Consider the following 24,898-nt stretch of genomic DNA (forward strand, 5'->3'; position numbering starts at 1 on the left):
ATTTTACAAAAAGTCATAATATGAGAAAAAAAGTTATATTTCAAGAATCAAACCAGTTTTATGGGAAAGAGTCACAATTTTATGAGAACAAACTTATAAGAATAAAACTGTAATTTTATGAAAATCCTAGAAACGTGCTTAACTCTTGAGAAATGTCCTAAATTCCTGGAATATCCTAAAATCTTACATTTAAAAATAGTCCCAATTCTCCCCCCTACATTTTAAAATACTTACTTTAATTTTTACTTACTTAATTTTTTTTACATTTTTTTTTTTTGCAATTTGTGCAACATGTTTTATCAATTTGCTCATTTCCTTTTTCCCTGTTTCTGAAAGAAATTGCATCAATTTGCTTGTGTTTAAATACTCGTGAAAGGTGCCGTTTAAGTCGTTCCAGGTTTCCAAGGGTTAAAATGTATTTAGTACGGGTATTTCAGTACTTTAATATTTGAGCGGCAAATTTAAACAGCACCTCAAGCACCTTGTGCGAACCCTGAGCACTAATTTAAACCAACAAATGCACATATTAGACAACGTACATCTTTTTTGTCATAAGGGTGGTTTATTTTAATCGTCTGTATACAGTATGAACAGGAGTCTATATTGATATCCGTATGTGTAAATCCAACGCTTCGTTACACTCGTTTTGAAGCAGACTCACCAGGACTTAAACCATGGCACAACCACACAGTCCCCTCCCACCCCGCTGTAACCCCCCCATCGCCCGTGATCTTTAAACTCCAAAAACCATCTTTTAAATATACTGCAAAGATTGTGAATGTAGAAATCCACACGGTAAACTAAAGTACACAAATGTTTTACGTTATGTCCGGCATAAACCAACACATAAATCGCAACTTTTGAGGCTACTCGGATTAATCTGCTGAGTGTCCGGCGTGGACCGGGACGAGGCTAGGATCCCGTGAGGATGTCACAAGGCCAAATTCTTTAAAAAAAAAACAAAAAACAAAAAAAAAAAACATAAAAAATAATATTACGTTTGTTAGATCTATCGCACAGTAACTAATGCAGCTAGTTTGTGGCAAGTGAGCAATATAATGCTTTTGAAGTCTTATCGGGTTAAACCGCGTGATAATCCCTCTGTAACCGAAACTAAAAGTACTTGCAAAATACTGCAAGCTCATTCATAGTGAATACAAAAGCAGGTAACATAAGCACTATACAGTTTTCAATGTTTACATAATAAGCGTATACACACAATCTATAATATAACAGAGTAGACTATGCCATGAATCAGTAGTCATAAATATTACATTGTGCATGTTCTATTGCACATGTCAAGTGTTTGTATGACATAATAGGTATGGGTTAGTTACCTAGACGTCATTTGTTTTAATACAAAGATGCAACAACACAGATTTTATAGGACTAGGGCTATACATTTTCACATATCCACTTTTTTTTCTTCTTAGGATGTTTTCCTAAATAAACCAAACCTATAATACAACAGTGATATTAAAGTGTGATAAATATTCATGCACAAACAGATGATACTACCTAGATCTAGTATGTGAAAAGATACTGCCAGCCGCTGTATACGCATGGGAGGGTTTTTTTGGGGGGACGTGAAATTAACAAAAACACGACTTTGTGAAGTGATCGGTAAAAAAAGGCACATGGATTTCAGAGGAGCTTAAACATGAGCGCGCGCACACACACACACATAACTGACGACTGTCTGGAAGGTCTTTCCGTCTTTCTCGACTAACAGAATAAACGTTACAAAACAGACGGTCACATGCAACCACGGAGTAAGGTCCCACACGCGGCACTAAACTAAACCAAGATCTTCTCACATTTTTACGCCTTTTTCATTCTGTTCAAGTTTTTTTCCATGTGTTCCAAAATAAGAAGAGGGATCCTAATCGCCTCTGTTAATGTCGGGTGCCATTTACTCGACAAAAGATGAGGATGTGTCTTGATCCTAAAAAAAGAAAAATCATTCAAAATAATTAATGGGTGCATGTAATAAACTACAAGTGGGGGAACGGAGGCTGGCACACGTTGCTTTGAGGGTGAATGTCATGTTTGCCACCCAGGACTGAGGAGCAGTTCGGTTCATGGGATGCACTGAGCTTCGGGGAAACTCTCGCCCTCGGCAGTGTGCTGGACCGTGTGCTCCTGCAGAGCTGTGAGGTCAACGAAACGCTCTCCGCACCACACACACTTAAACTGTGTCTCCCGCGAGTGCACGCTCTGGTGCTTGGCGAGGTGCTCCCGCTGCTTGAAGCTCTTGTCACAGCTGGCGCACTTGAAAGGCTTCTCCCCGGTGTGAACTCGGCGGTGGCGTTGCAGCTCGGATGAGTACCTGAAGCGCTTCTCACAGTCGGGACATTTGAGGGGCTTCTCGCGGGTTGGGTCGCAGCGGTGCTGAACAAACTCGGAAGACGACACGAAGCGCTTGTCGCACAGGGAGCATTTCAGCGGCTTCTCCGTGCAGTGAGAGTTCTGGTGGCGCTGCAGCGTCGAATTCTTTTTGTAACCTTTGCCGCAAACGTCGCACTTGTAGGGCTTCTCCACCTCGCCGCCGCATTTGTGCCTCAGCAGTTCTCCCGATTGGCTGAAAGACTTCTGGCAGGACGCACACTTAAACAGACTCTCCATGCCGTGAACCTGCTGGTGGTAGAGCAGGTGCGACGGCTGGAGGAACCCTTTATCGCAGAGGTTACACTTGAAAGGGCGATCAGCTGGATTTTTGTGAGTGCGGCGGTGGCGCACGAGAGCGTACTGCTGTTTGAAGCTCATCTGGCACTCCTCGCACTGGAAAGGTCGCTCCTCTGAGTGCGTGCGTTCATGCTGTCGCAGGTCCGACGGGCGCTTGAAGCTCTTCCCACAAGAACCGCAGCGGAAAGGCCTCTCCCCTTCTGGCTGGCACTGATGGTGCAGGAGCTCGGACGACTCCTTAAAGTGCATCTCACACAAATTGCACTTGAACAGGTGCTCGCCTGAATGAGCGTACATGTGCCGCACGAGGTGGGAGCGGTGCTTAAAGCTTTTCTCGCACACGGCACACTTGTACGGCCGCTCGGAGCTGTGCGTGCGCTGGTGGTGCGCCAGGTGCGAAGACTGGCTGAAGCTTTTGTCGCACGTGTCACATTTGTATGGCTTTTCACCGGTGTGTACTCTCTCGTGTCGGGTCAGCTCGGACAAATGCCGGAAGGACTTATGGCACACTGAGCACTTGTATGGCCGGTCGGGAGCGGAGGCCTCAAACGCAGGAGGAGACGAGGCACTGATCGCCGCGCCGCCACTGGACGTCTCACCAGTGGACGGCTGCTGGGGGTTGGCAGCTGACGAGGTCGGGGTGGCGTTTCCAGAGCCGGGCCGGTACGTTTTCTCGCAGATGGAGCACTTCATCGGGTTGTTCCCGTTCCCGTGCGAGTTGTGGTGCTGCGCCAAAGAGGTGAGCAGAGAAAAGCCCATCTTACACACGCCGCACACAAACGGTTTCTGCTCCACCTGCACACACTGGTGCTCGAGCAGGTCCGTCGCCTGGCTGAAGATCTTCATACACTGGGTGCACTGGAAGGACCGGTCTTGGCTCACCATGCACTGGTGCTCGTGAGGGTTGGCCAGGTGAGATATGTCGTGGCCGCAGGCACCACACTTGTGCCCTCTCTCGCCGCCGACCTGCAGGGAGGGCTGCTGGGCTTGGACAGAGTGCTGCTGGCCGTGCTGGGGCTGCTGCAGGGAGGCATCTGGCTGCAGGACGACTCCGTACACGGCGCAGCCCAGAGGGTTGTCGGTTCCCTGGGGGAGCGTGTGCACAACAGAGGGTGGAGCCACCGCATGTTGCTGCTGCTGCTGCCACGCCTCCGTCATCCTTCCACTTCGCATGCACGGGTTCAGCACTCAGGGGATGAGCGGGGCTTCAGTGCTGGACTGAAGAGGCTGGATGTGGGTTTAGAAACGGGACGCAGCACGCTGAGAGCAGCCGAGTGCTTTATCTGTGTTTACGCGTCCTTTAGAAAACCTAAAAGGGAAAAAGCAAAAATATGCACAACAAATTACTGTGTTAGTTTCATGAAATGTTACTGCAATTAATAAACACAATGCAGTGTTAATGACAAGTGAAAGCTGATGAGTTGTCAGTTTACACCATGATCCTATGTATGTATATATAAAACAGACGGAAACCGAAATCATGAGGCTTATGTTTACATTTCAGCAAATTAGACTGCTGTATCAAGTGTCAGAATAATGTGTTGTGGTTAAGAACTGAAACAAACCACCTTTACCAGCTTCAGAGGCCTAAAACTTCCTCTTCTGTTATTCAGGAAACAATCTGAAAACAGGGTTCCCGCACCTTTTCATGGATACAAAATTCAAAATGTTTCCATGACTTTTCATTGACCCAATATCTTTTTTTCATTGCCTCACTTGCCAAGTGTTTTTCAAACATATAACTCCAAAGATCCAAACATAATTTCAGCATCCTAATTGATGTGTTCAAGGAAATGTGAAAATGCAATGATGATTTTTATTTAAATAAAATATGCCACATTTTTAAAAGAAAAAGCATGCCTAATTTGCAAATAACATTTAAATAAAAAATACCTTCCTAACCCGTGGGCATGTTTTCTTCACAATAGGCAGTAAAATAAATACAAAACCAAGCCATTAACAAGTTGTATGCCCCTCCCCTCAAGCCAAAAATGCTTAAAATGATTTGACATGCCTCGTGATGATCAAATAAATAAAAACAACCAAAAAGCATATTATTATTATTACGTTCGTCCGCTACAAAAAGTCCTAGGTGTGTTACAATAATGTAATTTATTATTTACACACGACAAAATTTCACTACTTAACCACAACTTGAATGATTTTTTACTGTTTCCAGGACTTTTCCAGGTTTTCCGTGACCATGGAAACCTGTCCATTACACACAGCCGTGCGAGAGACGCTAATTTATGAGGCTTTTGTTTACATTTGTGCGAGGGAAGCTGCTGCTGTCAGAATAATGTCTGTCTGTGGTCAGAATACAACCGAAACCACATACTCCAGCTCCACAGGCCTAAAACGGCCCTTTTCTGTTATTAGGGTAACATTTTGAAAAGTGAGATGTAAATGCTATAATCTGTTACGCAGTCAACGTGTCGACATTCAGAACAAATATCGTTTCTTTAAACGGAAACCCGCAAAAATAACAGTTAACAGAATAACGCTAAAGCAGAACTGGGCTCGGTCTATTTCCTGAAACACGAATAGCGCACGTATTAGTGCCGTTTTCACAGTTAAATGTGTATTTTAAACGTTATCCACGTTATTAAAATAGCTTTATTATTTATTTAGAGATTTAATTTATTTCCTACATTGTTATTAAACTGTATTGTTTCTATTTCAGGATGTTGCTAACAGACGTTAGCTTGTTAGCAGCTAACGGCTAACCGCTAGCTCCGGCTAACGTTATTAAACTACTGGACTTCCTTCGAGATTATCGCCGTTATTTCACGTTATTGTACATATATTTAGGAGTTGTTTTGTCACAATATTAGCAGCGCATTAGGACTAAATTACAACGAGGTGAAAGCGCTCCAAAAAAGGCCGCAATAGGTGATTTTTTTCATTGGAAACCAGCCTTCGCTCCAAACGGACCCCAGAATCGGACTAGGCCTCCCCGGAGCTGCGGGGGAAATTTCTCCTCCTCCGGCGGAGCCTCGCACATCTGCACAAAAAACACCGTTTATGGTGAAAAATAAATCATATCACTTACCGGAGCCGGTTATCGATGTTTTTCAGTGTCGTCTTCAGCCTGTGGTGCACAACCTTGGGTGTATTTGTGACTCGGAGGACCGGCGGCGGAGGGGATGCGGTTGAAGCCGGACGCCATCCTCCTGCAGACGGACGGACACCGGAAACCGCCACGCAGTGAGCTGCCGCCGCGGAGCCGCTGCTGCTACAGCCGCTGCACGCCGGAGGAGCACCGGGGAGCGCCCCCCAAAAAACACCCAAAAGGTACAGATAAACGGCTCCCCGAGCGGGTTTGAACAGCATTCAAACAAACACAATACCTGCCGAAAAGATTTTAGCAAATTTATTTCTTTATTGTGACAGTAGGGGGGAGTGTTTCTCTCCCGCGAGCGATGTAAACACTCACCTGCAGCTGTCATTTTCACACATACAGATCAAAATACACCACAGCTGTTTAAAAATCACCCAAAATCACTTTTATACGCTTAACCCTTAGGGCCAGCTATAATATAATGATAACATACTTTTATCTGCACAAAATGCACTTTTCGAAATCAAGCTTTAATTTGTGAAAATATTATTTTCTACCTTCTTTGAGGTTTTTTTAAAAAAACAAAATCAGTCCTAATCATAAATATCAAATGTTCGTTCATTTTCAAAATTTTAACCCTTTAAATTTTTTTAAACCCCAGGGTTTTTTTGTCATGATGCCACAACATTTTTAGATGAAAACAAAATATTTTCGATATACTCCATGCAACGTGATCATAACAAATCATAACAGCCTGGGGTATGTTATTAATTAGCAGCAACATTGACACTGCACAAAAATAATAATATATGAAAATGAGACAATAACACAAAATACGCTTTTCAAAATCAGGCTATGAAAAAAAAAAAACATTAATATTATTGTCTACTTTCAGTGAGTTTTTTTTAACCAACATCAGTCTTAATCATAAATATCAAATATTCATAAAATTTCAGAATTTTAACCCTGTAAATGCCAGGTTTTTGATGCCATTATGTTTTTTAGATGAAACATTTTTTTTAATATACTCCATGCAAAATAATTTTTAAAAAATCATGACAACCTGGGCTATGTTATTAATTAGCAGTAACACTGACATTGCACAAAAATAATAATATATGAAAATAATATGATAACACAAAATGCACATTTCAAAATCAGGCTATAAAAATATATTATACATTAATATTATTTTCAACAATTTTCATTTTTTTTTTTTTTAAATCAGTCCTATTCATAAATATCAAATATTCCTGATTTTTTCAGATTTTTAACCACTTATATGCCAAGTTTTTGTCATGATGCCATTATGTTTTTAAATAAAAAATTTTAATACATTACATGCAAGTTTTTCTATGATCACAGTCTGGGATGTGTCAGTGATCAGCAGCAACATTGACTGACAGTGCATCTAGTGGAAATAGCATGTTTTTTGTTTTTTTTTCATATGCCAAATATCCGTCCAGACTGTCAGAAATTTGGGATGAGAGTCTCACTGTGTGAATGCTGTTAGGATCTGCGTCCACTAACCAGCCAACAGAAGTGCAGCATGAAACGAGGCTCTGATCAGTCACACTGCTAAATGTTAATAGATGCTAATAAACACTTTCAGCTCTCGTTGCTTTTAAAAATTGGCAAGTTGGCCTCTTTTCCCACCACGACCGCGTCCACATCCTCCTCCTCCTCCTCCTCCTCTCCTTCTGGCTTTTAATAACAAACATAAACGCAGCTATAGTGAGGGTTTCATTCATGTTTGTTTACATTTTCACGTGCCACAAACGTTTTGTTCTTGCGTGTTGGCGTTGATTTGACGTAGGTGATGTCACGGGGGGGCTGTGCGGCACTTCTTCTGCCACTAGACGGCAATACCTGTGACCAATCACACCTGAAGCACTTTTTGCACTTACTAGGAGTTTTTTCCTTAAGTCTAAATTCTTGCTTGTGTTGTACGTCGCTTTGGATAAAAGCGTCTGCTAAATGAAATTGTAGAATTGTAGAACCCAAAGTGTCTGTATATGATTACCTGTGAATAAGACTTAATAATCAATTATCTTCCTCCAGAGTTACATATAGCACCTTTAATTAAACCCCAAAGAAAGATATTTGTTGGTGTATTTGACATCAAACTTCAGCAATATCACCCGCAGTAACCTTGAATCAGGCTGCCCACGGATCCTAAAAAAAAACTGAAAAGGATTTTAATTCATCAGTCAAAAATAAGGCCTCAGTTGGTCTTAAAATTCCTTAAATTATTTTTTCCTAATTCTTGAAAGTGCTAAGACATAAAAGGTACAATTTTCTGAATCTTTTTTTCTGACCTCGCATTGCTGAATCGCAAAATACTATAAAATTCACAGAATACCACTTCTTACAATGCTGTCACGCAAAAGTCATGTTTTACTTAAAAGTAAATATTTGGGCAGTAATTCTCAGTGTCAGGTACCCCCCCCTCCATCACAGGAATATTTTGCATATTTCCTCCTGAAATGTTTGTTGGCTGCATTGATTTTATATTCTGATAATATTGTGAGATTTTGTAAATTTTCTGCAAAAATCAACAGAGAACGTGTTTGTAAATGAAATAACCAGAGTGAAATGCTTTTGGTTTCTGCAGAAAAGTGAATTAAAAATTCATCCCTTGGGAAAACGTAATTTTTTGAAACCTATTGTGATTTCACTTTTATTTTGCCGCTTTGCCTTTCACACAAAAGTATTTAACCTCTGAACTCTGAGCAGTTTGATGCAACCTTTTTAAAACATTAAAAAGGCCATGAGCAACTTGGTAATGAATGTTTCATAAGTTGCAAAAAATGTGTAGATTTAGAAAATTATTTTTTAAAATAATAAGTAAAAAAGAAAAAAGCTAGGGAAAAAACCATATTTATAATAATCGTAATCACATTTCAAAGTATGTCACACTTTTACCAGGTAATTTTCATGGCGGTTTTCTAAATTTTCTTTTTTTATAAAAAGGCAATAAGCAACTTGGTATTAAATGTTTCATAAACTGCGAGAAATTGGTAAATTAAAAAAATATTATTAAAAAGCTGAGGAAAAACAGAAAACGCTAGGGAAAAAAACCTATATAACAATCACAATCACATTGAAAAGTCTGTTACAAAATTAATTTCTAAGCACTTTGCTCTTTTAATTTGTTTTTTAAATGATTTTCAGATAATTTTCTTGTATTTTCACAGTTTTTTTCATTTCTCCCTTTATTGTTCATTGCCTTCTTTCTCTGTTTTTTTTTTGAAAGAAATCAAGCCAGTTTTCTCAGGTATTCAAGGGTTAAAAAAACCCAAATATAACCATGAAATCGTTTGCTGTTTTCGTGCACCTTCATGAAACTGAAACACGTGATTTGACAAAGGCGAGACGGCAGCAATAAACCACACCACACTGGTTAATTTCAAACATTTCATTATTTTCTCCACATTAACTTCGAAACAACCTCATAAACCAAAGAGTAAGAAAGAGCATGCTCGGGCATGCAATGATGTCACAACATGATGATGCCACTGGGTGCGAAGTATAAAACATACAGTAGCAGAGAGTTTCTTTTTATATCATTCATAAACTCAGGACGTTTTTCGGTAAATCCACTGAGAGTTTTAAAAGCTAGCGTTTATTTTACACTGCTCTCCATGTCTCACGTAGCCTTGTGTTGCTGGATTAAAAGAGACGAGAGGGAGAAACTCACAAACTGACACCAGATTGAGCAGGCTGAACAAACATGCTGAAAAAAATCTCATCCGGCCCAAAAAAGTGTCTGGAAATGACACCGTTAGAAACCCCATTTTTCCCTTTTTGACTGGTCCTAAAGGGGGAGAGAGACAAAACAGTGCATGCCATTTCAGGGTGGAAGGGAGGTGTGTGTGTGTGTGTCTGTGTGTCTGTGTGTGTCTGTGTGTTGGGCGGGAAAGGGTAGGTCACCTTTCTTAAAGGGATAGTTTGGGATTTTTTAATGTGGGTTGAATGGGTTAATTAGTTATCCAGTCAGTGTAGCACGTACAGGAGATTTCAGTCGGTACGTTCTCAGTTTGGAAAAAAGGAGTCTGACGTGGACGCTAAAGTAACGGACTGCTGTGAACGGAGCAACGAAATGTAAAATATATACGCCTAAAAAAAGTTCAACCTTATATCAGTGGCAATTATGTCTGTCCAAAAAGTCTCTGTTAATCTCACACTATATTTAGAATATTTTCACTGCTTTACCTCAAAGTCAGACAGTAATTTTTAATGAGAAAATGAAGCTGTTTTATACACACACATATATATATATATATATATATATATATACATATATATATAAAACATCAATAAATGATCAGAAGTTTATTTGATCTTCGTAAATAGTCAATTTTAGTTTCATTATCTGAGCTATACTTCCTTTGACATAAAAGGAAAAATCAACAGTTTTGTAGAGCATGTTTTTTTGTTTTTGTTTTGTAAATATTAACTCCATAATATATTTAATTTTTTGTATAAAGTTACATAAATTTGTTCAGTCGGACCTCTGAAACTGTGACATGTCAAAGACAAATCAACTGTTTTGTTAAATCATGTTTTAAAAGAAAAATGAACCTTTATTATATTTACATTTTTGTATAAAGTAACAAAAATCTGCTTAGTCATACCTCTGAAACGGTGACTTGTGGAGTTAATAGGCGGAGGCCAAACTTTGAAACATCACAGGTAGTTTTGGGTTTGGACACATTTTGACGTTCTTGATAAAATGTTTGCTGTTTGCAAAATATGCCGATAAAACATCAAATACAACGGCAATGTGCCATTTAATTCTTATGTGAAGTTATTATTTTGATTTATTTCTAATTCTGTCGCCAACCACATATCATAACATGCATCAAATCGTTGTTAAAACGTACCGTTACATCACCATAAAACGGTGAAAATACTGTGAATAGAGCGTACACTTAAACTGATATTTAGTTTTTTAGGTGGGACTTTTTTAAAGGTGGTTAAAACATTTAGTCGCTGCCCTCGTCCACGGCAGTACATCGCTTATATTGTAGGGGCTGACAGATTATCAGCCTGGCTGATCTCAGGGCCAATATTTGGCATTTTGCCGATTATCTGTATCTGCATTTTATTTTATTGATCGTCTATGAGATTTATTAATGAAAAAGTGCGTATTACACTCAACCAGCAGTCTGCAGTACATGCAAAGAAAGTGTCAGCATGGGAGGAACTTTTACTTTGTAAAACCTCAGGGATATATTTTTATTCATTTGTTTTTTATATTCAAATTTTCACTGAACTTTATTAAAAAAAAGTTGCAGGGAACTTGCTTTATATGATGTTGAAAGTTTCAGTTTTAATTGTTAAAGCATTAAACAAAGATTTGGTTTGCAGTCTGTTATATTCCAAATTCTGACTGAAATATATATATATTTTAATTGTAAATACATCGGTTCCAAATATCGATTATCAGTCTCATCAAGTACTAATAGTCGTGTCGGTATCGGCCCAGAAAAACCAATATCGGTCGACCCCTATTATATTCTGTGTCAGTACTGCGGCTGCTTCTCCAAACTGGGGACGTACCGATGATATTTACTGCGTGTGATACACCGACTGCTAATAAGAACCTCAGACAACCTCACTTTAAAAGAAACAAACCTGAACTATCCTTTTTATGTTGAAGGTTATTTGTCTCCTCTCAGCCTGGGCGTTTTATTATCTCGGGTCGGGGTTTTTTAAATAAATCAGAGACGGAAAAATGAATAAATACGAGGCACTCAGCATTCTCTCTGTCTTGCAAACTGCAAAAAAGTAACAAACTTTGATAATAATGACACATACACATATATAGTAGAATTAGTGGTTATAACATAACAGTCTCAAGGCTGTACAAAGGGGCAAGGCTGAACCCTCCTCAGTATGTCAGCAGTTAAATGTGAATGTTTTTTTTGTTGTTTTTTTTTCTCTTTTTGCGTGCGAATGTGTTTTACTTAACAATAAATTCAGGAAGTTCCTCGAGGTTTTTAGACTCATGGGGTCTTGGTCGCTGATGAATCACTCAGATTCGGTGATTTTTTCGGATTGGACGTGAGGTGACAACCAGGATGGAGTGCGTTACAAATGAGGACAGAACAGTGATGTTAAAGGGATAGAAAATGCACTTTTAAAACCCCCACACAGCCTCATGCAATGGTTGTGTGTGCAGTTCGTCGTGGAAAAAAGGAAAAGAAGAATGACGGAGCCCTTTAAAATGGATCTACTCTTGCAGCATAGTTCTGTAATGTAGCGCATAGTGCGAATAGGGGTTGGTGGATGAGGGGCCGACAGAGGGGAAAGAGTTAAAGGGGGGGGGGTTCTTGTCTGTGGGGTTCGGGGTGGAGTGTGAGTTTGGTTAGCATGTCTGTCATGATAACCAGGAAACAAGGGTCGCTGTATTCTTGAAGTGATGGAAAAATGGGCAAAACTGCCTGTGCCATCTCCAGTCCATTGATCAGCCGACGGACACCCGTGCACGTGTGTCCCGGTACGCCACGCTCGCTTTAAAGCTGCACTCTTTTTTTTTTAAATTCTTACTTTCTCTTCTATGGTTGCAAAATAAGCATCTGAAAAGGAAAAGGGTGCTTTCTTTTTAGAAACGGAAACGGGCTTCGACAGAGGTGGAAAAAGACCAGTAGCAACAATAGAAAGGCTCTGCTGTGTCCGTCACTCGGGCTGCGGGCTCCAGTCGAATAGGCAGAATGTCCGTCTCAGGAAGTAATAATATAATATACCGTAGTTATCAATAAGTCTTAGTAGATCATACCTGTATAAGCTTAAATAAAGAAGTGAATGAAAAGAATGGCTACTCCAATATTGAGTAAAATGACCATAACCACCAGAATAGAGCTGGAGCCCTGAAAGAGAGAAGAAGAAGAGATTAGTCATGTTAATTCACAAATTCTCACGAAATTGCTGTAAAAATGCAAAAGTCAAACTAGGACAGCGCTCTGATACAGCATTTTTCTTAAATTAATTCCACAAGAGGATTAATACAATTTTTTGGATTCAGCACCCAGTTTCAACAAGTTATTTTAATGTACAGTTTTTCCAAAATACATCAAAACTGTAAATCTTGATGTTTTTTTTTAGTTTGCAGTGATTTCACAGAAAACCTTCTACGGTGATTTGAAAGAATGTTTTTCTGACTTTTCATGTTTACTAGTTCACATATTAGAGATACAGACTGAGAAAAATATCATTTAATTCAATGTGCCGACTTTTGGCAGCTAAACGCAACTTTTAAGGTGGAATGTTTTCCTGCATGTTACTCAATGCATTGATGACATTAACCCATCAACACACCTTAAATTTTAATATGACCATGCCATTTTTTAAATTGGCTCTCTTGGATAATGCATGATTTAGTGATGATTTAAGGGCTCAAAAAAATGTAAAACTTTAACGTGTTTATGCAAAATGCAAATATTCCAGTCCTCACTTAGAGAAAAACAGTTTTCGTGCGTCAGCTCTGGCTGACAGTATCAGCCCGTTCTTACTCCAAACTCCTTACACCACCCTCTGCGTCCGTGAGAATGACTCGGACAGAACCGGTGGTGTTGTTGTATCGCGTGTCGCCCGACATAAAAAGGAATTTTAAAATAATTTTTGAAAGAAAAAAAAATCATATTGTGGTTATTTTGACAGGGATGGTGATCGTGATATGAGTTTTATTGGAATTTGTAGTTTTTATATTTTCTTTTCGCTGAAAAAAGAATAACAATGGTAATGTGGCTTTGTAGTGTCAAAATTCTTAATTTATAATGCCGTGTTGTCACATTTTATCCGAAGAATTGTTGCGTCTGGGATTTAGATGTTGCACTTGGCCATATTGTGATTTCAATAATATTTTTAAAATTTTGCAGCCTTAAGGTGGACACTGGAACAAATTCAGTCACCAATCAACAGACTACACAGTTTCTGGCTCGACCTTTTGGTACCGGATCAGTGTTCTCGGTCGCCAACAGACGGGTGACGAAAAATGGGGACAGTATGAAACGGTGCTGTTGGTACGAGCCACAACTTTTGGATGGAAATCACAGTAAGATCCCAAAAACAAGGATTTTAATATGTAATGAACTGAACTGCTTGTTGGAAACCAAAGACTGTATGTAAAAATCGACGTCGCGCTCCCGCTAAGTTTTAGTGAGGCTTAAATATGCGGGATACGGGCGCTGCCAGGGTGAAGTCATTCAGAGCCGGAGTCTGCGTTATATCAATATCTGCAGTGGGGGAGTTCCCACCAAAAAACCGTTTGGCCACACTGCTTGTGATTGATCGGACGGACGTTTTGGTGGGAAGGTTTTATGCTTCTTTAAAAAGCTGATTGCTAACAAGTGGCTAAATGTGACTACAGTGTTTGTCGTTAGACGTCATCACACCGACACAGAGAGTCATTAAACCCGCTCGCTGCCTTTACAGCTTTATAGCAACAGTCACACTCGAACTTTATCTGTTTTTAATATTTTTCGATTGTGTTTTAACGTGTTTTTACAGTGTTTTAAGGGGTGGCGTTTAAGTCGTGTGACCACGATGTAATTCGTGTATAGCCTAACAGCTGTTTGCTTCTGGAAATTTCATCTATGCTTCGAAACTCAGAAAAGTGGTGTTCATCTGTGAAGATTAACGTGTAAGTATCATAGACTTGTGTTCGTCACAGACCTAATTTTTGACGATAATCGAAAATCCCAAATGGCTTTTGACAAGGAAACCAATGAGATGCTAACTCCTGGGTTGGCCTACAAAAATACGTCATCCCTTCACCGCTCTGTGACATCATCTTCACAAGATGGCAACGCCCGTATCTCGGATATTTTAGCCTCACTTCAGCACAGCGGGGGTATGTGGGGGCGGGTCGTCCATCTATATGTACAGTCTGCGGCGTAAAGAGACTGATGACTCACTGAGTTTGATTTGAGGGTGAGATGCTCTCCGTCCTGCTCCAGAGTGATGGGCTGAGACTTGAGGGGTGGGGAGAGGGTGAGGTCCCTGTGCAGCGGCCACTCCTCCAGCTCTGCCCCCACATTCAGGTTGTCCAGCATCTGTACAGAGTCCATGGATCCCTCTCTGACCGGCCGGAGGCCTCGTGACCGCAGCCTGTTGTTCTTGGGGGCCGGGGACTCCGGGCCCAGCCCCCGAGACGACTGCGAGTCCGTGAGCCTCATGTCCACTGTATAGTCATTCATCCGCTCCTCGTCGTGCTCCGTGAGGCGCGAGTGGGCGGGGCTCCACCTAAGGGTGCTCTCAGCAGTCCAGCCCCCGGTGAGGCCGTCTAGCCTTTGGTCGATTACAGCATGCTCGTTCAGCTTGTGGTTGGAGGGGTTGTGCTGCTTTGGATGGTGGTTGGAGTAGACATGCTCTCGGGGGTGGTAACTAGAGGAGACGTGGTCCTTTGCATTGTGATTGGAGGGGATATAATCTTGGGGCTTGTGATTGGAAGAAGCATGCTCAGAAGTCTTGTGATTGGACATGTTATGGTCCAAGGCCTTGTGATTGGATAAAATGTGCACCTGCGGCTTGTAGTTGGAAGAGGCGTGCTCGCAGGCCTTGTGATTGGTGGAAGAATGATCCCATGTTTTGTGATTGGAGGACGAGTACTCCCTCGACTTGTGATTGGAAGAGGCTTGCTTGGAGGGCTTTTGGTTGGAGAGGGAGTGCTCCCACGCTCTGTAGGAGGAGGCGTGCTCCCGCGACTTGTGATTGGATGAGGATTTCTCCCGCGGTCTGTGGTTGGACAAAGGGGCCTGCTCGTGGCCGTTAATTTGGCCCTCCTGCTCCTCCAGAAGGGAGGGCGTGGTGGAGCGGCTGCTGCCCCCGCGCTCCGGGTACATGTCATCAGTCCAATTGTTAGCCCCGCCCCTGGGCAGATCCATGCCCCTCCCCTCCACCAGCACCTGGATCTCGGCGCCGCCCTGATCGTCCACGGCGCTCTGGCGCATGAAGCAGGCATTTCTGGGGCGATGGGCGTGCTTGGGCGGGCTGTGGGGGGGCGAGGTGGGCACGCTCAGCACGGGGCTGAGATCAGGTGTTATTACAGGCGGCGTGGTGTCCGGCGTGCACAGCTCCGGACTGTCTGTTCCCGTGGAGATCACCTCATGGTCTTTGTCCTTGCCGTCCTGGTGCTTGGGCCTCTGACATTCGAGCCCTGCGAACACAGTCGGAGAAAAACACCAGTGAAGTGATTTGGCAGCGATCCACAGCGAGGCCATCACCGTGTGTGTGTGTGTGTGTGTGTGTGTGTGTGTGTGTGTGTGTGTGTGTGTGTGTCGGCGTTATTAGCATGCAGGGTAACAAAAGGAGAGAAAAGCTGCATACAAACTGCATCTGGTGCCGGCAGTCACTGTTGGCTTAGAGAGGATTAACTAAGTGAATACACTTGATTTACTTTGAATTCTCAGAGGTTTTAATCCGCTGTCGTTTATTATGAGATCAAAATATGTAAGTAAACACTGAGCCGGCTGTAAATCCACGTTTGATATATATACATATATTTATATATTTTTTTAATTCAATCCAGGTACTTATACATGATTTTATGTAGATTTTATATGAAGATAATGAGTGCAATTCCATCCTTTTCATCATTTGCTGCCTTTTTTAATTCAGTCACGACTCATGAGTCACTGTTACAACCCGCTTCTCTGGGGGAAAGGGAGCAACATAAAAGTGGGCAGAAATTTGGCAATAAAACTTAAACTGAACGAAAGAGGAAGAAAAGCCAAAAAGAAAAAGCAATGCTGTATATTTTAACAAATATATTTGTAAATGTAGGCTACTCAAACAGTATAATTTTCTTTTTTAAACAAAAGAGTTGAGTCATCTCATAAAAGTTTGGTTCTCCAACATTTAAAGGCAGTAAAAAAACATTAAATTTTTTTCAATGGCTGAAGACACTCATTCAAGTGTACTTATTAGCGTGAAGTAAAACAGAATGAAATAATACACAAAGTTTTCAAGTTTGTTTCATCCACAAAACGACCATTTGTACATCAGTTACTCACTGAGAGCTGAGTTTAACTTCAGGAAATAAACAGACTTCAGGAATCCTCTGAACGGAGATTTCAAAAAAGGCAAACATATCTTAGGATTTGGGGTAAACGGGGTCCACATTTAACAAAAGCAAAATATGATTATTGTACTGTTATATTTGACAGAGCAGCATGAGGGATTTACTGGGAGTAAAAGTGGGCGCTCTTGTGTGCGGTCCACTCACCGTTCCCGTAGATGTGGAAGGAGGGAGAGAGCTCTTTGGCAGCGATCCGGGCCAGTCGACACTCCTCCATGGCCTTCTGCGCCACTCCTTCAGCCGCCTCCGCCTTCCCACGAGCGTGGCTCATCCTGAACAGGACAGGCGGAAACACCGCAGTCACACTCGGGCTATACAAAGGTTATTATTACTGAACTTCTGCCTCGTTTGGTCTCTGCTTTACCGTCATAAAATCACATCCAGGAAACACTTTAATCTTATTGAACTCAGATATTCTGTAAGCTGTAATATTCAGTTTTTATTTATCGATTAGTATGTCTTGTTTTAAAAGTTTTAGTGCGGGCAGAGAGGAAAATGGACTAGTGGTCAATTGAACTTCTTGATTTTCCCTATCCTATTACATTAAAACTTTTCTTTAAGTAAACAGATATTTTCTGAGTTGTTGCATGCTGTAAAAGCATGAATCAAATGCTAAAATCAATAACTTGTTTGTATGTAAGAGTTTTTGATTTGATTCATTTCTTTTTCATTTTAATTGAGTTTTGCAATTATTTTCTCTCTCTAGAACTACGCTCGCCAACATTAATGGCATCCTCCTCGGTTGAGCTGTAATATTAACTGGCTCAGTGCTGAACTGGCAGTAGATGCTTCCTTCTGTACGGTGATGTGGTTGGCAGATGCAGTTAAGAAAAGTAGTTCCTGCATGAAGCTGCTATTAACAAGGTCTGTTGATTATCTTGAGTAACCAGATCATGATTTCTGGAATGAGACATTGCCAGACCGACATCTCTACGGCAGATATCTGCAACACTCAGCTTCTCACAGCAAAACTGATACAACAGTGATACTCAACTTACGGCCCACAGGCCAAAGCCCCCCACCCATCTTCTAATTCACAAGTATTAGTATATTTCAGTATTTTAGTATTAAAATAGAGCTTGTTGATCAAAAAAGTGCCAGAGACAGAGGTCCAAGCTCCAAGGTCCTAGAAACTTCCTAAAATCCTAGAAATGTCATATAAATTAAAGAAATATCCTAAAATCTTAGAACCTACCAAAAATCAGAGAATTGTCCTAAGATCCTGAAAACATCCTTAAATTCTTGAAGCATCCTAACATCTAAAAAATGCCCTAAAATCCTCAAAACAACCTCAAATCCAAGAAATGTCCTACAATCCTAAAACTTTCCAAAAATTAGAGAATTGTCCTAAAATCCTCAAAACATGCTTGAATCGTCGAAACCTCCTAATGTCTTAGAAATGCCCTAAAATCCAAGGAACTTCATAAAATCAGAGAATTGTCATCAGATCCTAAAAGCATCCTTAAATCTTAGAAATGTCCTAAAATCTTAGAAATGCCCTAAAATCGTCAAAACGTTCTAAAATCAAAGAAATATCCTAAAATTCTAGAACTTTCCAAAAATCTGAGAAATGTCCTTAAATTCTAAAAACATCCCTAAATATAAGAAACATCCTAAAATCCCAGAAACATCCTAAAATCTGAAAAATGTCCTACATTCCTATAACCTCACAAAAATCTAAGAAGTCTAGATTGTCATTATAATTAACATTACAAAAATCCCAGAAATGTCCTAAAATCCAAGAACCCTCTTAAAATTTGAGAAATGTCCTAAAACCCTGGAAACATGTATGGGGCTGCTGTGACTGGCCCCTGGCCTCCTGCTATTTTACAAAAGTGGCCCCTGGCAGAGCAGGTTGAGTATCTCTGCTCTAGATGGAGCAGGTGGGAGGTAAAGGACATAAAGTCCTAAGGGATCTAAAGTCGTCCTCCCTTCCTGCTGAGAGGGGACATGTTACCTGGACATGGCAATCTCCGCTTTCTGTTTGGAGATGTCCGCAGCCTTCTCCGCGGCCTCCACGGCGCGGTCCACCTTCTCCCGGATCTTGCTGGCCCTCAGTGGGATCAGGTTCTTGCGTTTCCCGCTCACCAGCACGTTCTGCTTGTACTTCCCCTCCTCCTTGGTGCCATCGGGGAAGGTGGTGCACCCGTACCCATGCCTCTTGTTCGCCGCCCATTCGCCTTCGTAACGCAGGCCGTCGGAGCGCCGGCTCACGCCCCAGCCGGCCCTCTGGTCGCTCCGCCACTCACCAGCGTACATCTCAGTGACAGTGGCGTCCACGGGGGCGCCCTGTTCGCTCTCGCTGGCGTTGGAGTGGATGTCCGATGCGGCAGAGCTGACGGTGCTCATGCCGGCCTCGCTGCAGAAGGAGCTCTGCTTGCTGAGCTGACTGGCCAACGAGCTTTTGGACTCAGAGCGCCGCAGCTTCAGGCCGCTCAGGATGGACTGCCGGAAGCGGCCTTTCCTCTTCCTCTGGCGCTCTGCTTCGCTCGGAGCCGTCAGGGCGAACCCACCCCGGCCCACAGGGCTCCCCGCCAGCCCGGCCACCACCCCATCCGTTGGCGTGGTGGCGGTGCCGTCCTCCAACACAGCCGGAGGGCCGTGGCTGTGCTCGGAGCGGAGGGAGTTTATGGATGTTCGCAGCGGGAAGAGGATGACGGCCGCCATGCCGTACGGTACACTCTGCCGCACGCCATAGCCGTGACGCATCCCGCCCAGCCACTGACCTTGGTAGGTTCCTGAGAGATAAACAGATACACAGTCAGAGTCAGAGATGTCCTGTTTTTGACAAACTGCGCCCAGATGTCCATAACCAACAATGCTTTTGTTCCTGGGCGTCCTAACAAAATGTGACATTAACCCTTAGGGCATTCAGCTACTCCATCTGTGCCCAGAGTACACTCTGTGCTGCAAGAGTGTGGTGCAGTCAACAACCAAACTGTTGATATATTTCTAAATGAACTAATAAACAAAAAATATAGAAATCAGTGTTTGGCAGCATATGTTTTAACCTTTAGGGACTGTTTGGTGCATTTTAGGCGCTTTTCATTCTTAATTTTTTGATAATTTTGGCTGTGTTCATGCATATGGCATTAATTTAGTCCAGACTGAAAGTGAAAAATCCTATTAATGTATATTTTTTATTGCCTTATTTAGGGCTGGGCGATAAAACGATAACGATATCTATTGTGAAATAACTTTTCCTCGACAGAATGTGGATAGAACGCATTCCAGCCATGTTTTTACAGACAACACGAACAGCCAATGATAATGAGAATAACACCGCGGAGAACCAAATGCAGTGAAGGACTTTGACTGTAGAACAGCTGAGTGTTTGACAGCCACAGCGCTGAAACAGACACATTTGCAGAGGTGAAAGTGACTTCTTTGGACTTCTACAGACGACTTTGTGTTAGTTTCAGCTTCAATCAGACTTTGGATGAATTATTTAGAAACACCAGGACGCATCGCTCCGTGTCTCATCCTGCTGAACTCTCATTATTATTACCAGGGGCAGATGTAATGTGTTGGGGGCCCGGGGCCACAAGCACATGAGCTTATTTTCAGCCTTTCTCTAACTGTGATTGTTGGCAGGCTGTTGGCAGCTATAGGAGAAGTAGGCCGACTCAAAAGGTTTTAATTCCTGAGTAAAATGATTAATAACACAGAAGTTTGACAGAAGTTGAAGTCAGAGTCCTGCAGTCAGGAGAGGTTGGCCTTTTATCAGCACAATGTGCTTAAATTTACCTGAAGTTTGTTTAAGATGGAGCTTTTCATTTTTATATAATGCTGGAAGGTTTAATAAATAATACTAATTAGTTGAATCCCCCTGCTGTAAACCATCTTCAAGGTGATACCACAATTATCATCATAGATAATTAATCATCAATAATTGGTCTGATTAACAGTTCTCACATCTAAACAGACTTTTCATAATTGGACAATTCAGGATAAAATAAAAAGATCATGAACAGGGGAATAATGGCTTAAATGTAAGCCGAATTAAAATTCTGATAATAACATATTTTCATTATGACATTACATGTCCGACAGCCTGTTCCAGCGCAGACATGTCCACTAATCCGCTCCAGTGCGATATCTTCATATCTCACTTAGGAGTCAAAGGGAACTTTTAGGCTTGACAGAAATAGTGATTTGATGTATATCGTGATATATATATATATTGATATCGACTGATATGAAAAAAAAATATCGTGATAACACTTTATTCCATATCATCCAGCCCTAGCCGAGTGGTGTGAGTGTGGCGTAGTGGCATCATGACAGAAACCTGGCATTTAAAAGGTAAAATTCTGAAAAGTAATGAATAGATGATATTTATGATTAGGACTGATGTTGGTTAAAAATAATTCAGTAAAAATGATATTAAGTATTATTAAGCCCTTTTTATTCCAGATTATTTGCTTGGTTTTTTTTTTTGGTTTTTTTAAAAAATCTTTTTTGGTGCTATTTTTCACATCATTTTTTGGGGGTGATTTTTAAAAATAATTTCTTCCTAATTTTTGGATAATTTCTTCTTAAGTCAGTCATTTCTTCTTAAGTCAGCTTTAGTAGTTTCATCTGACAAGAAAAAGAAAAATATTCTGAATTTAAAAAGTAAGTAAAGCTGTCAGATCAATGTAGAGGATTAGCAGAGGAACGTGGCGTGAAAAGAAAATACTCAAATTACTTTATTTGTAAAACATATCGTTTCTAAAATCTTGTGATTTTTTTTTATCTAAAACATTTGAAAATGATTAAAAAATAACATAAAGCCTTTTCTTCTCCACTAATATTTAAATCCATTAGCTCAGTATGAGCCACAGAGTTCCCCACATCTCCTCCTCTTCCTCTTCTCCGTCTCCATCGCCGGACCTCCCGGACGGAGCAGATTTCCCCGGAGAGGCTTAAAAACAAAGCAGGTCTGCTGTGAGGAGAGGTCAGCGTCCTGAACCCTCCATCCTCTCCTCAAAGCCCCGAGGGGGACAGAACGAGAGGTGAAGCAGATCCTCAGCTTCATATCTGAGCCTCCCGCTCGACTCACGGCTCGTCAGTTTCATTTACAGCAGCAGCTCCTGCTGACAAAGCTCGCAGACTTTAATGTCATGAAAGTTATTTTAACAGCCGTCTCCACTTCCTGCGTGTAAACCGGGCTCAGACTCAGAGCATCCTGATACCACTGAGTCAGAGAGGAGAGTGATCGATCAACAAGGTGACACAAACCGGCGCTGAGTCTAATTCTTGATGAATCATTTAGTCTCGAAAAAGTCTGAAAATAGTGACCGCAACTGTCCAAAACTCAAAGATATACAAAGATGTAAAATGCACATCTGAGATGCTGAAACTTCACAACGTTTGATATTTTAGACAAATATCACAGTACCACAACAAATAACAGTGTACTTCATCTTCTGAAACCTGGATCATTATAATGTAGTGAGACGTAGTGTATTTTCTACCAAAATGAAATGAAAAACAGTTCGTAGGTAAAATAACCAGACTGTAATGCTTCTGTTTTTTTGTTGTTTTTTTTTTTTTTTTTTAAATCAAATTAAAATTACTTCATCACATGGAATAAAAAAAGTAATTTAACCCTACACAGAACACCTTCAATATCTGTATTCCCGCTCCATTTTTTATTTGAGCACAAAATCAGAAATTGGGGGTTGTTATCCCTTATCTCGTTTTGTTTTTTTTAAATGGATATTGAAAACAAAACAAGTCATTTGTTGTTGTTTTTTATTCTAAAAAACTAATGAACAAATGATACATGGATTCCTTTGAAACCTATTGCAACATCACTTTTGTGTGTACTGCATTCACACGCCCCAAACAAGCTGTTTGACACTTTGAAACTTGAGTAAATTACTTTGATTTCTTTCAAAAATTTGGGGGAAAAGCAGTGAACCTGGCAAGAAATGTCCCACACGCTGCATGAAATTAGTTAAAGGTGACAAGGAAAATACCTAAAAAGTAGTTTTAGTTTTAAAAAAAAGCAGAACGTTAAAAAAAAAAAAGTAGGAAAATATCCAGAAAAAATTTATTTGTAGTAATTAGAATTATATATTTAAAATTATGTGACAGAAAAAATATACATATATAGTTTCTTAATTTTCAATTTCTGGATTATTGTCTTTTTTTAAAAAATATTTTTAATTTATTTATTTTTTGCTTATATTTGGGTAATGTGTTGTTAGGCTGCTCATTGACTTTTCTCTTTGTATTTTCAAGACACAAAAGCAATTTGCTCCGGTTTGAAAGGGGTAACTTGCAGTATCTTTCTAAATCAACATTGTGGGTGGCATCATATCTTGCATCATTTCCTTTTAGTTCAGATCGGTAAATTTCTTATCTCCTAAAAAAAAATAGTAGGCTACTTTTACTATCAGATACTGTGTTGTTCCAGTTTGTAGTGCAGAGCTGTAGCTGTCCATGGTGCTGAAAGAAAAACTGGAACTGTCCATGGTGCTGAAATCGATGCACTGAGGCAGTCATGTAGTGGAGGGTATATGCAGGTATACGGGGTGTACCCACCTTTTTTTAAATGTATTTTTCATCCAATAACAGTAAACGTAGCAGCCAAAAAGCCATTTGAATGTTTAGGAGAATAAACCCCCCTCCTGCTTAGTTACAGTACGCCCACCTCATCAACGACCAGTACGCCTCTGCACTGAGGTCTCAGAGGTCTAAATTTTGCAAAATCAAAAACATTGTCGCAATTTAAGAAATGCAAATAAAACTGATCAGTTTGTACTGTTGTCTAAGTTCATAGGAAGCAATTAGTGCACAATCAGTATTATTAGATTTCAAAGAGAAAACAAAATGTTTTTTTTTAAAAGAGGTTTTGTTTTACCTTTTGTGTCTGGACCTGTTTCATCGCTATCTGCATCTGTTATTATTGTTACAATTAGTACTTGTTTTTTTCAGCTTTAATAAGCTCCCAAATTTTCTCTGTACGGAGGAGGGTTAGGGCCATATTGAAGAAAAAGATGAAAAACTTAAAGAATTAAGTCATAATATTACAAGAATAAAGTCTAATATTTAATGATAATTTAATAAGAATTAAATTATACATTTTTACAAAAAAGTTGTTGAATTACACGCTTAAACTTGGAAATTTATGAGAAAATGTTGCAGATTTAGACTGAAAATACTTTTAGAAAACCAAACCATATATTCTGACTTTTTTTTCTGGTAAAATTACAATTTAATTCTTCTTATATTACTTTTTTTGTTGTTGAAATAGTATGATTATTCTTATTAAATTACGACATTTTTCTCATAAAATGGTGTTTTATTTCTTAAATTATGACTTAATTATCGTAATATTATGACTTTGACTCGCAGTTTGCACTAATACTTTGTTGTACTCGTCAAACTAAAAACATGTTTCGGTGTGGATGCGGAGCTGTCCGCGGTGCTGAAACCAAACCCGGACTGTCTCGCGCTCGCCGGACCTGCCTGTAGGTGCACGAGGCTGCATGAGATCGCTTTATTATCATTTTTAATAAGCACTTTTCGTGTTGACAGACCCGTTAGTGTGTGTGTGTGTGTCAGAGAGAGTGTGTAAAACGACGTCCTTCACATTTATTGGGTTGTGGAAAATGTGTCAGCTCGTGCGTGCTATATTCATCTGTCGGCGGTCTTCCACGTGAGCGGAAGAGAGGAGCAGAGCTGTCGCGTGACGCAGTCTTTTTTTCTTTATTTTATTTTATTTTTTTATGTTTCACCACCATCTTTGTTTTGGATGTTACGGTCTCGTGGTAAAACAGCAGGTGCGAGGATGTGAGTCTCAGAGCTCGCGCTGTGAGCCTCCACCTCCACCGGTAAACAACCTCCACCTCTACTGCGACACACACACACACACACACACACACACCACCTGCATCACTTATTGACCTGGCTTCCATCATCCGGGTCCCCTCGCGGTGCATCGGTTATCAAACGGCCTAGATTTACACGCGAGACCGACGAAGGCGGAGAGCCAATCAGAGGAGCCGGAAAGGCGCGAGCTGGTCTCCGGTGACACGCTGACCTGCTGTCTCCGCGTTGCCATGGCGACAGAGGGT

The 24,898-nt window shown here is 40.8% G+C and overlaps 2 protein-coding genes and 1 long non-coding RNA gene across 3 annotated transcripts in view; 1 reads left to right on the forward strand and 2 right to left on the reverse strand.

Moving 5' to 3' along the window:
• The window catches only part of LOC148190329 (uncharacterized), a 25,142-nt gene extending 2,714 nt beyond the window's left edge, over positions 1–22,428 (forward strand). Inside the window, exons 2-3 of the long non-coding RNA XR_015776765.1 lie at positions 5,764–5,979; positions 21,639–22,428. This is a non-coding gene — a long non-coding RNA (uncharacterized LOC148190329). The remainder of the gene's footprint in view (positions 1–5,763; positions 5,980–21,638) is intronic.
• znf319a (zinc finger protein 319a) lies at positions 543–5,875 on the reverse strand. The gene is made up of 2 exons (XM_042490127.2): positions 5,738–5,875; positions 543–3,994 (listed from the first exon to the last, which is right to left on the reverse strand). The coding sequence occupies exon 2, from the start codon at positions 3,856–3,858 to the stop codon at positions 2,080–2,082; it is 1,779 nt and encodes a 592-aa protein (XP_042346061.1). The 5' UTR covers positions 3,859–3,994; positions 5,738–5,875; the 3' UTR covers positions 543–2,079.
• The window catches only part of jph3a (junctophilin 3a), a 21,514-nt gene continuing 5,735 nt past the window's right edge, over positions 9,120–24,898 (reverse strand). Inside the window, exons 2-5 of the mRNA XM_042490115.2 lie at positions 18,787–19,567; positions 16,977–17,101; positions 14,668–15,908; positions 9,120–12,621 (exon numbers count right to left, since the gene is read on the reverse strand). Coding sequence (XP_042346049.2) covers positions 12,541–12,621; positions 14,668–15,908; positions 16,977–17,101; positions 18,787–19,567 — 2,228 coding nt within the window. The 3' untranslated portion in view covers positions 9,120–12,540. The remainder of the gene's footprint in view (positions 12,622–14,667; positions 15,909–16,976; positions 17,102–18,786; positions 19,568–24,898) is intronic.

This window comes from Plectropomus leopardus, chromosome 1, assembly GCF_026936395.1.
Source record: "Plectropomus leopardus strain MGB_pleo_1.0 chromosome 1, ASM2693639v1, whole genome shotgun sequence".
Taxonomy (NCBI): domain Eukaryota; kingdom Metazoa; phylum Chordata; class Actinopteri; order Perciformes; family Serranidae; genus Plectropomus; species Plectropomus leopardus.

Bases quoted from the DNA above. Each gene is read 5' to 3' on its own strand.
- znf319a (XM_042490127.2), bottom strand. From the start codon at position 3,858: ATGCGAAGTGGAAGGATGACGGAGGCGTGGCAGCAGCAGCAGCAACAT.